The 13,538-nt window shown below is 33.9% G+C and overlaps 1 protein-coding gene across 4 annotated transcripts in view; it reads left to right on the top strand.

Moving 5' to 3' along the window:
• Usp34 (ubiquitin specific peptidase 34) overlaps positions 1 to 13,538 on the top strand; it is a 217,367-nt gene that overhangs the window by 109,309 nt on the left and 94,520 nt on the right. For all 4 annotated transcript variants that reach the window (XR_011704346.1, XM_071601613.1, XM_071601614.1 and 1 more), the window contains 6 exons: positions 3,303 to 3,457; positions 4,363 to 4,476; positions 4,902 to 5,001; positions 5,129 to 5,288; positions 7,877 to 8,003; positions 8,185 to 8,332. Coding sequence is in view for 3 of the 4 variants with exons in the window: in XM_071601613.1 (XP_071457714.1) it covers positions 3,303 to 3,457; positions 4,363 to 4,476; positions 4,902 to 5,001; positions 5,129 to 5,288; positions 7,877 to 8,003; positions 8,185 to 8,332 (804 nt within the window). In the remaining variant the exon portion in view is untranslated. The remainder of the gene's footprint in view (positions 1 to 3,302; positions 3,458 to 4,362; positions 4,477 to 4,901; positions 5,002 to 5,128; positions 5,289 to 7,876; positions 8,004 to 8,184; positions 8,333 to 13,538) is intronic.

Below are 13,538 nucleotides of genomic sequence, written 5' to 3'. Positions count from 1 at the left end.
TTAAATAGAGACTGATCTGAGATACTGGAGTGAACCAAATCTGCATGTTAGTGTTCTCAGAAGGGAGATGAAAACTTGATTTCTGTTGACTGAAGTTCCTTATCTTTTGCAATGATGATTTTATTGTCTTTCACATGTTACATTCTTTTTTTTTCTGTGTGCCTGTGCTAAACCTCATTTGTTAGAAGGCCACCTTTTCTTTTGCTGTGGTTAATACAGTCAAACTTATGGTGTCTTTCTAGCCTAAGAGTATTTATCATCACTCTTTCAAGTCCATATCTGTGCTTAAGATACATTATATATTTCTCTGGTGATACTAACAAATTCCAAATGTAAGCCATCTTTTTTTTATATACCGAGGATTGAACCCAGGGCTTTACTACTGAGCAATATCTTTAGCCATTTATTTATTAGTGTTTGTTTATTTAATTATTTTATTTTGAGACAAGGTCTCTCTAAGTTGCTTTGGGCTTTTAGGAATTGTTGAAAACTGGCCTAAAAATTTAAATCCTCTTGTCTCAACCTTTTGAGTTGTGAGGATTACAGACATCTGCTTCCACACCTGGCAAGGCACCTGTTTGTGGTGTTTTTTTGTTGTTGTTGTTGTGACACAATACCTTTATTTTATTATTATTTTTTTTTACGTGGTTCTGAAGATCCAACCTAGTGCCTCACCACTGAGCCACAACCCCAGCCCTGCAGGACACCTGTTTTTGATAGGAAATCTCTGCTCCTTGTTATTAAGTTATTTATTGTGCCCCATTATAATACTGTACAAGAAATACATAAAATATAACAAAACCAGACTTATGCAGAAGACATCAAGCCAAAACACATGTGATTAGTATAAGTAATTACAGCTAACCATTAATTTTATATTTAGTTTACACAATGCAGGTTCTCTGAGTTTACAATAGCTACTGTCCAGACAAAATCAAATAAAAAACATTTCTCCCACAGTAGAGATGTAGTTTTATTATTGGCACAGTATACATTAACTATAATGTGTTTACTTCAGTCATGTATAATTGCATCAAGTATGCTAATACAGATTTTCAATATACCAGTAAGTATTATCTTTTGAAAAATTTAAAACATTGACTGAGTGTTGTGGCACATGCTTTATTATTCCAGCTCTTTGCTTCTAATTCTAGTCGTGGGAGATTCAGCCAAGAGGGCCTCAACTGCAGGAATTTGATTTTTTAAAAATTTCTCCTCCTCCTCCTCCTTTTTTTTTTTAATTGGGATTGAATCCAGCGGTACTCTACCACTGAGATATCCCTAACCATTTTTTGTTTTTTATTTTGATATGGGCTCTTGCTTATTTGTGGAGGTTGTCTTTTGACTTACAGTTATCTTGTCTCAGTCTCCCAGGTCATTGTGATTACAGGGGTGTGCTACCATACCCGGCTTCAAAATAATTTATTCGTTTATTTTTGGTATCAGGGATAGAATCCACTGAGCCACATCCCACGTTCTTTTAATTTTTTATTTTGAGACAACTTTTGCTAAGTTACTAATGGCATTGATCTTGTGGTCTTCCTGCCTCAGCTTCCCAGATAGCTGGGATTAAATGCATCAGCAACTGTGGCTACCTCAAAACAATATTTATAAAGGACTACGATGTATTTCAGTGATAGAGTGCTTGCCTAATTTGGGCAAGACCCTGAATTCAATTCCCTCTGTTGGTGTTCTTTCTTTCCCTCCCCGCCAATCTCTCTCCTCCCATGTCTGTCTCCCTCCCTTCCTCTCCACACTCCTTCCGTTCCTCCCTCTTTCTCCTTCTCCCCCCCAACACCAATTTAAAATATTAACAGAAACTAATATATGACATATTTAAAGTGGATTAGTTGGTCAGTCTGTTGTGTATACAATTATGATATGTTAAATAGTTAACTAATTAACAGGACACTTTTTATTTTGAAGACTCCTGTATTTTCTTAATTTTGTTCTTTTGAATTACCTAGTGTGTTTTAAGTTGTAAAACATATTATAGGTTTGTTGGTATGTTATTTTTGTTAGTTCTTTGGAGCATATATTCTTCTCAGAATAATCTGCATATTAGGAGTTTGAAAAACTGATAGGATACCTTTATTCAGATGTGAAATTCTTTAGATTGCTAGTGATATTCATTATTTTCTGAGTTGTGCTTCATCTTCTGGAATTTGTTCTACTTTTCCAGTAAAGAAGCATTTGTGATAAATTTCAAGTTATCTTAAATTTCATGCACTGATACTGTAAATCCATGTCCCTTTATGTTCTGGGGAACCATGCTAAGCTTTGAAATGCTTCATGGTTTACATTTGAAATTCCCGTGATGCTTTTTTTCTTTTTGGATTGTCTTATTCGTGTTCAACTTATAATTCCCTCTAACCCTCTGTTTCTGAGAGGTTCTTCATCTCTATTTCTTCTGTCATATTTGGGTCAAAGTACCATGCAGATTTTATCTCATTAGTCTGCTTCCCTAGCACTGTTCTCCTCTGATGTGTTGCTGTTGTCTGTTTTACCCAGTTCCCTATAGTTTTGCTTTGTTCATCACAAGAATTCGTTTTTTATATTTTATAAAAATTTATTACTGTTGTTTATCTCTTGTGTATAGAGAATGGCCTTGAATATTGTATCTAGTCTATTTTTATTTATTTGTAGTCTTTAAACCTTAGAACTAATTTTTCACATTTTGATATTATGTACCCCAGTCATTTTTTGTGTGTGGTGCTAGGGATTGAATCCAGGGGTGTGTATGTGTGAGGCAAGCACTCTACCAACTGAACTATATCCCCAGCCCCTACCCCAGTAATTTTTTTCACATTTTTACAATGTGAAATAGTATGTTCATGTTTTAGGGAGAATGATATTTTAGATCAGTTGGCTCTTCTAGAATACTTTATAACTTTTTTCAAGTGATTTGTGTATAGGTTATATTTATATTTATATTTTGAAAGCATCTTATAAAATGCTTTAAGACCCAGATGTGGTGGTGATGTGTTCCTATAATCCCAGCTACTTAGGAGACTGAGGCAGGAGGATCACAAGTTTGAACCCAGTCTATGCAATTTAGTGAGATTCTGTCTTAAGATTAAATAAAAGAAAATGTAGGAAAGTAGGTCAAAGATAGAGTGCTCCTGGATTCAGTCTTCAATACTACCACCAAAAAAAGGAGGGGGTATATCTCCTTTAGATTTTGGCTAAATTGGTGCTTCTAGAACATTGTATTTCGACCAAAATGTTGTATATATGCCAAAAAGGAAGTCATAAAGAATTGTGATTCAGATAGTAAATACTACATACATATTTTTATCTAGGGTTAAGTTTAGAGCAAGTCGACATTTTATGGCATTGTTTAGTAGAAGATTCTGAGTGTTATGATGATGCGCTCCATTGGTTTTTAAATCAAGTTCGAAGTAAAGATCAACATGCTATGGGAATGGAAACCTACAAACATCTTTTCCTAGAAAAGGTAATATCCTTTCCTGATAGTTTTATTGTTTTTCTATATTCCCTTTTCATCTTTTGAAATATGAATTCTGTAATGTTTTCTCTTTTTTTTAAACTAGATAGATGTACTATGTTTTGGCAGTCATTATATAATTTTTTGCCACTCAGATTTTGCAGTAACTTTTTCCTACTTATGTAGTTACGTAAGTACTTAGATTACACAAGTGTGAGAGCTGTGTTCTGTGACTCTTCCTTAGTTAAATGGCTGTGGTTTTAGTCAGTCTTCTGGGCAAATATCAGTTATTCTCCAAATTGTAGATTCCTGAAAAAGCATTGTCATGATGGTAAAAATGTTCGGGTTCTTGTTTTCCTCCATTAGATGCAACAGTTGGTCTAGATGTTAATTTTTCTATATGAACTATTCCCATTTGAATGTTGAAAATGAAGCAACATACTTATTTTTCTTATGTTTAGTTTTGTGATCTCACATTATCTCTGTAGTAGAGTAAATATGAATGAGTTTTAGAATATAAAAATTAAAATCACATAATAGATTCAGGACCAGGGTACAAGTAGAACTTAAATTCAGGTTATCTTAAATTTCATGCACTGACTTTAATACAAACTGTAAACATTGTTACCTAACTCATAAAAGTATATAATGTAGAAATTCGATAGATGACATAATGTTTTTATTCACTTTGTCTGATTTGGGTCTCTGTACTTTTTGAAAATTGAAACATAAGTCAGTCAGGTAGGCTTCAGATATGCCTAAATATTAGTGTTTTAATTTAAAAATTATATTACGATTATGAATTTATATTGTCTTCTATAATGTTTTCAGTAAAATAAAATTTGTCAATTTATATATAATAACACTTTAAACTAATTATCTCACTAATTTAGATTTAACGTTTTTTTCCCAAGATGCCCCAACTAAAACCTGAAACAATCAGCATGACCGGCTTAAACCTGTTTCAGCATCTCTGTAATTTGGCTCGATTGGCTACCAGTGCCTATGATGGTGGTTCAAACTCTGAGGTATGGTTTTATAGTTACTGTTAGAATTTATTAAGCAAGTATGTGGAATTTTCCTTGTGTTCAAATTAGATTACTATATAACCTATTTACTTATTATCAAATAGTCTCTTATTCTAAGTTTGAAAAACTTTATCTTTTGGTTTTTAAACCAAATGATTTTTTTTTCATTATCAAAGATAACCTTAGAGGTGCTTAATGAAAACCTATTATACTTTCATTGATTTATAGAAAAGAGGCCATCTGAGTGCTCTTGTAGTCTCTTAGAAATTCCTGGATAATTTGAAATGGTAGGCTAATTTGTCTCAAATCTGATTTTTGAGCTATTTGGTATTATTGTATGATTTTAAGTTAGAACTTCAATCTTCTGATAAGTTTCAGCATTTAACAACAAAATGCAAAGATGTCTTTATATTTTTCTTTCCTAGCTATGTGGTATGGACCAATTTTGGGGCATTGCTTTAAGAGCACAATCTGGTGATGTGAGTCGAGCAGCTATTCAGTATATCAACTCCTATTATATAAATGGTAAGTGATTTGAAATATTAATAAGTAATCATTATGTGAGAGCATTTGGTTAAATTACATTTCATTTGATTTTCTTTAATATATCTAAAGACTAAGATTAAAATACGTGTAAACATCTGGCTTTCAGGTAAAACGGGTTTGGAGAAGGAGCAAGAATTTATTAGTAAGTGCATGGAAAGTCTTATGATAGCTTCTAGCAGTCTTGAACAGGAATCACACTCAAGTCTCACAGTTATAGAAAGAGGACTGCTTATGCTGAAGACACATCTGGAAGCATTTAGGAGAAGGTAATTTTTTAATGCTATACTATTAGAATGAATTTCAGTCCTCTTAATGCTGACAAGTCCAAATGTATTCTTAAACCCAAATTTTTGTTGAGTGTAAGGAGAAAGCATAATTTACCAAAACCAGAGGGTCAGTAATAGATGTAATTAATTTTTATTTAGAATCTGTACCCGTTTCACCTTGGAATAGGAAATGTAGTTTCCTGAAAAAAGTTGTAAAGCTTTAAAAATCATTAGACTCTGAGCAAATATGCATGAACAAGAATCTCTGAACAAAACTCCATTTCTAAAAAGGTATTAATTATGATTGTAAAGGCAGAAACATCACTACTAAAAAAGGTTACACGTAAAACTCTCACGAAGAACATCAAATAATCTTTCATCGTTGAATCAAATTGAGTCATTTGTTTCATTTGCTGTTTTTTTTTCTTCCTGGACTAGGAGACAGTATTTTAATTTTGAATTTCCATTTACCATGGAAACATGACCAAAAAATTCTGTGTTAATGAATATCTGTATAATTAATTTAGACATACCCAGTGTAATACAGAAATAAAGCAAATTAACATTTATGAATATACCAACTGAAATGAAAGGTGAGTAGATAGTTTTAATTAAGAAATTGTTTGTTAAAAATCATTAACTATGAGTAAATGTAAAAGTACTAAGAACTGTGTTGAAAAATTGTTAAAGTAACTTCTTTCAACTTCAGATCTTAGTTAGATAATGAAAGTTAGATATTACAAGTGATGTTTATTAATGTTTTTTCCTAAAATATCAGGAAATATTGAATAAGATAGGTGTACCCAACACATTTCTTATAAATAACATGATTCCATGGTTTGAAACATTTGACCATTGCAGAATTATTTTATTATGATTACAATTTGTAAAAATAGCACTTAAATAATTTCTTTTGTTTTTAGTGAATGTGTGAGAGGACTTTTTGATTATTTTTTCTCATAAACCTTCACTGTGCCTCATTACTTTCACCAGTTTAAAAAAAATTTAGCAAATGTGGTAAAGTTATTCAAATGAATAAAAACTCAATGTATATATTCATCATAAGATTCAGATATTAAACTAAGATACTATGTAGGAAATGAAAGTTTCCTTTAATTGTTCTCTTCCTATTAGAGATAGTTACTGTTAATGGTATGATACCAGTTTTTTTGTGTGATGCAAAAAACAGATAATACCTATTGATTCAAACCATTAAAACTTACTTACTAGTACCTAACATTGTAATTAGTACTCTTAAAAGAAATAGTCTTTAGAAAGTACATTATTTTCTGATACTTAAGTAGCATTTTTTAGTAGTTTAATGAATCCAGGTAGCAACATCCCTTTGAATTTGTTTCATGTTAAAAATTAATGTTGGCATTAATTTATGTAAATGCTCATTTTGTGAGTAACCGATGAACTAGGAAATAAGTAAAGCTAAGTCGTGTTTCTAAAAATTTATCTGCATATTTTCTTACAAATTTTTGTCTAGTATTAAGTATCAAGTATAAAATCTCAAGTGCTTAATATGTTTAGTGATAATTGAAAATTGCCTAAAATTTAGATTGAAACTGTAAGTATTTTTCATGTACTCTTTATATGAAAAGACTCAACAGTAATAATGTCTTAAAGGGCTTTCTTCATAGAAAGAGATAAGGTTATAATATTAAATAGTGGTTTTCAATGAGAAGTGATTTTGTTTCCCAAGGGACAGTAGATAATGTTTGGAGATATTTTTCATTACTACAGCTTGGGGATTATTTGGCATCAGACTCCAGAGATGCTGCTATACATCTAAAGTGCATGAGGTAGCTTCTCTTCTGCCTTCTGACAATAGTAAATTACTGTGCTCAAAATGTCAGTAGTGCCAAGATTAAAAAATCCTGGTCTTGAAATATGCAACTGAAAACATTTTAAGATTACTCTTTTGCTCAGTCATAGAACCTAGACGTTGGATCATGTATAGGTAATAAGATCAGTCCATTTATTCCTTATTTTCTAAAACTGATGTTTAATTTTAGCCATTGACCATTTTTTTCTTATTAAATTCAGGTAACTGCATTCTGTCTTCACCAACTAAAACTAAGTTAGAAAATTGACAAATATTTAGTTTGTGTTTTGCTAGATGCTTCTTTCATTTGAAATATTTGTCTATTTTATTATTTTAGCAATCACGCATTTTGTCAGGCTGGCTGACATAATTACTACAATATATTTCTGTGAAAAATATTTTCGTATCTTCTTATAAATGTTGGAATGATAACTTGATATTTCATTTACCCAACTATTTTTTTTAATTCCTTCAGGTGCTTGTGTTTCCCTTGTCTCCCTTTACATTACAAAGTATTTGCAATAGGATTTTTTTCTTCCCAGTAATCTTTCTTGGAGACTATTTTGTTAGGATCTTTTGTCATTATTCATTTAAGTCTGATTCAACATAGTGAACCTAAGCCTAAATTTAGTGTTATAAATGGGTGTGTGCTGGAACCCTCTGAGAATTTTTCCAGTTTGTAATCATTATAAACTTCTGTCACATTGAAATGTTTTAAAATTTTATCTTTCCTATGTTTGTTTTTATCTTATCTTAGGTTTGCATATCATCTGAGACAATGGCAAATTGAAGGCACTGGTATTAGTAGTCATTTGAAAGCATTGAGTGACAAACAATCTTTGCCCCTAAGGGTTGTATGCCAGCCAGCTGGACTTCCTGACAAGGTAGTTACAGAATTTAATTTCCAAATTGATCCCATTTCTCAGTTCAAATATCTGTGTGGGTTTTTGTTTGTTTGGTGGGCTTTTTTTTTTTTTTTTTTTTTTTTGGTTCTTGTTGTTGTTTTGGCTTGGTTTGATGTTTTTTGCTTTTGTATTTTTAAATTGGTTGCATCTCATATTTCAGATGACTATTGAAATGTATCCTAGTGACCAGGTAGCAGATCTTAGGGCTGAAGTAACTCATTGGTATGAAAATTTACAGAAAGAACAAATAAATCAACAAGCTCAGCTTCAGGAGTTTGGTCAAAGCAGCAGAAAGGGAGAGTTTCCTGGTAAGTTTAACAGTTAAAATTTTCATTTTTTTCCCTAGGTTCTGTTGTATAGAAACTATTGGTCTGTTTTATGCTATACTAGCAGAATCTCTTAAACTGGATAATTTATTAAGATCTGAAATTAATGTTTGTTCTGGATATTGGGAAGTACAGGATCAAGGTTCCAGCAGCCGTTGCGGAGAGCTGCTTTGTTTCTAACATGGTGTCTTGAATTTTGCTTCCTCACATTGCAGAAGGTGGAAGGCCTAAAAGAAACACACTTTTTTTTGTCAAACCCTTTTATACAGCTATTTATCCATTCATGAGTGAGGAGCTTTTGTGACCTCACAGCCTTCAAGAAGGCCCCACCTCTTAACACTAACTGCATAGGCGATTACATTTCAACAAGAATTTTGGTACAGGACAAATATTCAAACCATAAGAGCAACTTTAATCCTTTACTTTAAAGATTCACCAAATATGTTCCTCTCCCCTTGGTACAGTTACCTTTTAGGTTTAAAATTGCTGGGAGTTGTTTAAGATATTGTTTGCAAACATTCTTCAAGTACCCCATATTGCCCAGTAAAAATTTTCTGCCTTTTTGATGTATTTTATTTTTATTTTTTCTAAGCACAGGAAATTAATACATCCTTGAATCTCACCCATGCCGCTTTCCTTTTCTTCCAAAAATGTATCATGTTAGGAACTTTTTTCAGGTGAGCCTCAAATACACCTGAAAAATTCCTCTATTACTGTTACCAACTAGTTGGTTTTTACTGTCTTTCCGCACCTAAAATGTGAACTACTCAGAGAAATGACCATGAAAAATGTTTTTACTTCTAATTTAAGGGTCTGAAATAATAGTTGAATACAGGTTAAGCATAGCTCATATGAATATATGAAATGCTCTGAAATCTAAACCATTTTGAGCACCACATGATGCTCAGCAGTTTTGGATTTTGAATTTTGGATCTTGGAATTTTTTTAATTAAGTATGCTCAACAGTAAAGTCTATGCAAATTTTCCAAAATCTGAGGAATCCTGAAATCCAAAGCACTTTTGGATAAGAAAATACTCAACCTGTATGTATTTAGAAAAGAAGATCTAAAATGTTTAAAAGATACTTTGGGGACCTTCTTAACTTGGCTATGAATCCTTCAGTAAGGAGCATCTCTGACATTCATGCAGTAAGGAACAAAAGATCTGACTACAAGATGTATCATATGCCTTCTCTAAAGTATGAACTCTTAGTGAATTCACTATTGTTTTCTTCAATAATTGCATATTTGGTAGGAAATAATAAATGTGGAAAAGCCTCCCTCTTACCTCCATTTTTGCTTGAGTCACATTGTTTCTGGTTTCATATATCACAAGATATAATGTAATAAATCTCTTTTTTTTTTTAACTCAAATGATAGCTTTTCATTTGTATTTTTCCTCTTTTCTTGTAGTGCTTAACATTTTCATATAAGGAAATTAAATTCCTGGAAAGTTTGTTGTTGTTGTATTTTTGTTGTTGTTTTGGTAATGGGAACTGAACCCATTGGAGTTTAACCACTGAGCCACAATCTCCAGCTCTTTTTAATTTTAATTTTGAGACAGGTCCTTGCCAAGTTGCTTAGGACCTCACTAAGTTGCTAAGGTTGGCTTTGAACTGAAGATCCTCCTGCTTCAGCCTCCCCAGTCACTGGGATTACAGGTGTGCACCACTGTATCCAGCTAATACAGAGTTTCTTGAGAGAAAGTTTCTGAGGTGAAATTCTTGGGAATTTGATGAAAAATCTCTCTCAGCTGGGCATAGTGGCCAGCACCTATAGTCCCATCTACTTTAGAGGTGAAGGCAGAAGGATCAGTTGAGGACAGAAATTCAAACCATCATGGGCAACATAGTAAGATCCTATCTTTGGTGGGGGGTGGGGATGGGAGTGGGAGGGAGTATCTCTTCACAGAGACAGTGACACTTACCTATAATACCTGCTCTCTGGAGACTGAGTCAGGAGGATCATTTAAGCTCAAAGAGTTTAGAACTAGCCTTGATAACATAGTGAGACCCTGTGTCTTAAGGGAAGAATAGTTTCTCATTATTTTTTCATACCCCTGTCTCCTTTCTTTCCTATCTGTTTGCTTGCTTTCCTTCTTCCTTTCATTCTTCTTTCCCTCCTTGGGTTCTCTGCCACTGATTTATACCTGTAGTCCTTTTATTTTGTGACAGGGTCTTAATAAGTTGCAATCCTCCTGCCTCCACCTCCTGAAAGTTGGGGTTATAGGCATATGCCCCCTTGCCTGGATTTTTTTCTAAATTTTATAGTGTAGTATAAAATTTAGCTACTATAGCTTTGTAGTGTAGGTCTTTGTCTACTCCAGTAATAACAACATAGACATGGATAGCAGTTATCTTTTTCTGTGTGTCTGTGTGGTACTGGGAATTGAACCCAGGGGTTTACCATTGAGCTAAGTTGTCCAGGCTCTCCTCCTTCTGCCTCATACTGCTGATGAATTGCTGAGATTACAGGTGTGCAACACTGTGCCCAGCTATTTTTTTTTTTTCTTCTCACCTTACCCATTTAATGTATAAGTCTAGAATTAAAAGTTCCTAGACTATTAATGTCTCATAGTGTCCTGAGGCACTATTTTTTTTTTTTCTCTCCCACCTCTCCCCTTCCTTCCATTCTGGCTTTTGTAGGGTAGGAATGTTCATTGTTGATTTAACTGTGCCAAATCATTATAAAACATAGTATAGAATATGAGGTTATTTCTCTGGTTTAGAATTTGATTTTTTTAGGAACTTGCTAGTCATTAAATTTTATTTGGTTTACTTCTTGCAAACTTTGATATGATCTCTTACATTGTTTTCCTGTCAATTTATATAAAATTTTTTTCATAGAGTTTCAGAGGGAAAAATTAGAGATGTGTTGTTCAGTTTATCGTAATAACCAAAGAGTTTACAATTTTTATTTCATTTTTGTTTTGTTTTGAAACATTCATTATATTAATATTTTCTTAAAGTTAAGAATGCTTTCCTGAACTGGAATAAGCAATTTTTTTTTGGTGGTGGTGGTATTGGGGGTTGAATACAAGGTCTCAGGTGTGTTAGATAGACCCTATATCACTCAGCTGCATCCCCTTTTCTTTTTATATTGACGTGTGGTCTCACTGAGATGCTGAGGCTGGCCTTTAACTTTTCATCTTCCTGCTTTAACTTCCCAAATAGCTGGGGTTATAAGTGTGCACTAGGAACAAGCAGTTTTTGTATTAAAAACTCAGAATCTGAGTTCTCTTTTAGAAAAACGTCTTTCATGTTTAACAAGAGTAACAGTAGGAAACAAATCAGTGTTGTATTGTCTTAGCAGTCATCATGACCACAGGTGTTTTGTTTTAAGTGTGTAAAGATCAGTGATCATAAGCTATATTTGATTAGTTTACTAAGATGGAAAAGTCATTTAATAAAAATTTACTAAATCATTAAAACTTAATGTAGAGTTTCTGTCCATCCAGTGGCTATAGTTTTGTTTAATAAACACTGTGCTTTACTAGCATTCATTTTTCCCCCTAGTTTTGTATTATACAAAATGATTAGAGTAAGAAATATGTTTTTTGGAGGAGAGAACTTAGTTTTAATCAGGGAATAATGATGATGAATTGAAAACTAAAGAAGTGCTCTATAACAATTTAAAAAGTTATGATAATCATTTTGTGTGGGGGGGGGATGGGTGGGTACTGGGATTGAACCAGGGGCACTTAGCTGCCAAGATACATTTCCCCCCTCCCTCTCCCCTCCCTCTCCCCTCCCTCTCCCCTCCCTCCCCCCTCCCTCCCCCTCCCTCCCCCTCCCTTCCCCTCCCTCCCCCTCCCTTCCCCTCCCTCCCCCTCCCTTCCCCTCCCTCCCCCTCCCTCCCCTCCCCCTCCCCCTCCCTCCCCTCCCCTCCCCCTCCCTCCCCCTCCCCCCCTCCCCTCCCCCTCCCTCCCCCTCCCCTCCCTCCCCTCCCTCCCCTCCCCTCCCCTCCCCTCCCCTCCCCTTCTCTTCTCTTCTCTCTCTCTTTCTCTCTCTCTAATTTTGAGACAGGTTCTTGCTAAATTACTGAGGCTGGCCTTCAGCTTGCTATCCTTCTGCCTCAGCCTCCTGAGTAGTTGGGATTACAGGCTTGTGCCCCCATGGTTTTGGGGTGGCATATTATAATTATACATAATAGTGGAATTTGATATTATATATCATTATAGTGATCTTTAAAAAAATTTTTTTTGTGTAGTTGTAGATGGACAGAAACCCTTTGTTTATTTTCATCTGGTGCTAAGGATCAAACCCAGTGCTTCACACATGCTAGGCAAGTGCTCTGCCACTGAGCTACAGCCCCAGCACCTCATTATGCTTAATGTGAGGGATTTTTGAAGTATATGAGTATAAAAATTTCTGAGATTTTATGTGTGTGTGTGTGTGTATGAACAACTGAATAAATAGATACCTAGCATGTCTGTCTACTGAATATTGTAGAAATATCAAATTTATTTTTTAGTTTATTTTATCTAAGATTTCAGTGGAATTTCTGTTTAGAATTTGAAATTACTCTGAAATTGTCTATATTAATAAATTAATATCAAGTTCTGTGAGGAAAAGCACACAAGGGTAATCATTGAACACTTAAAGTACATGATTTTGTGAAAAAATTTATTGATAAATAATATAGAGTGGAGAGTCCTGAGAAATAACTATAATGTATTCATACAAGTATTACTCAATTTGAAGGAAGAAAAAAACTATTTCTAATTTATGGTATGAGACCCTCATGGTTATACAAAATGACATACAAGAGGAAGTGAGGGGAAAGGGAAAAAAAAAAAAACAAGGGGGAGAAATGAATTACAGTAGATGGGGTAGAGAGAGAAGATGGGAGGGGAGGGGAGGGGAGGGGGGGATAGTAGAGGATAGGAAAAGCAGCAGAATACAACAGACACTAGTATGGCAATATGTAAATTAGTGGATGTGTAACCGATGTGATTCTGCAATCTGTATACGGGGTAAAAATGGGAGTTCATAACCCACTTGAATCAAAGTGTGAAATATGATATGTCAAGAACTATGTAATGTTTTGAACAACCAACAATAAAAATAAAAAAAAATGTAGTATCTGTATTGATGAACAGTAAGCAAATTCCAAAGAAAGTATGATTAGATATTTATCAATCCCTAAGGGCCAAGATTTCTTGGCTTAAAATTAAAGAGAAGGAATAG

The sequence above is a fragment of the Marmota flaviventris genome, chromosome 14 (genome assembly GCF_047511675.1).
Source record: "Marmota flaviventris isolate mMarFla1 chromosome 14, mMarFla1.hap1, whole genome shotgun sequence".
Classification (NCBI taxonomy): domain Eukaryota; kingdom Metazoa; phylum Chordata; class Mammalia; order Rodentia; family Sciuridae; genus Marmota; species Marmota flaviventris.
The sequence above is the reverse complement of the archived record's forward strand: the minus strand, read 5'-3'. Positions and strand labels throughout refer to the sequence as shown.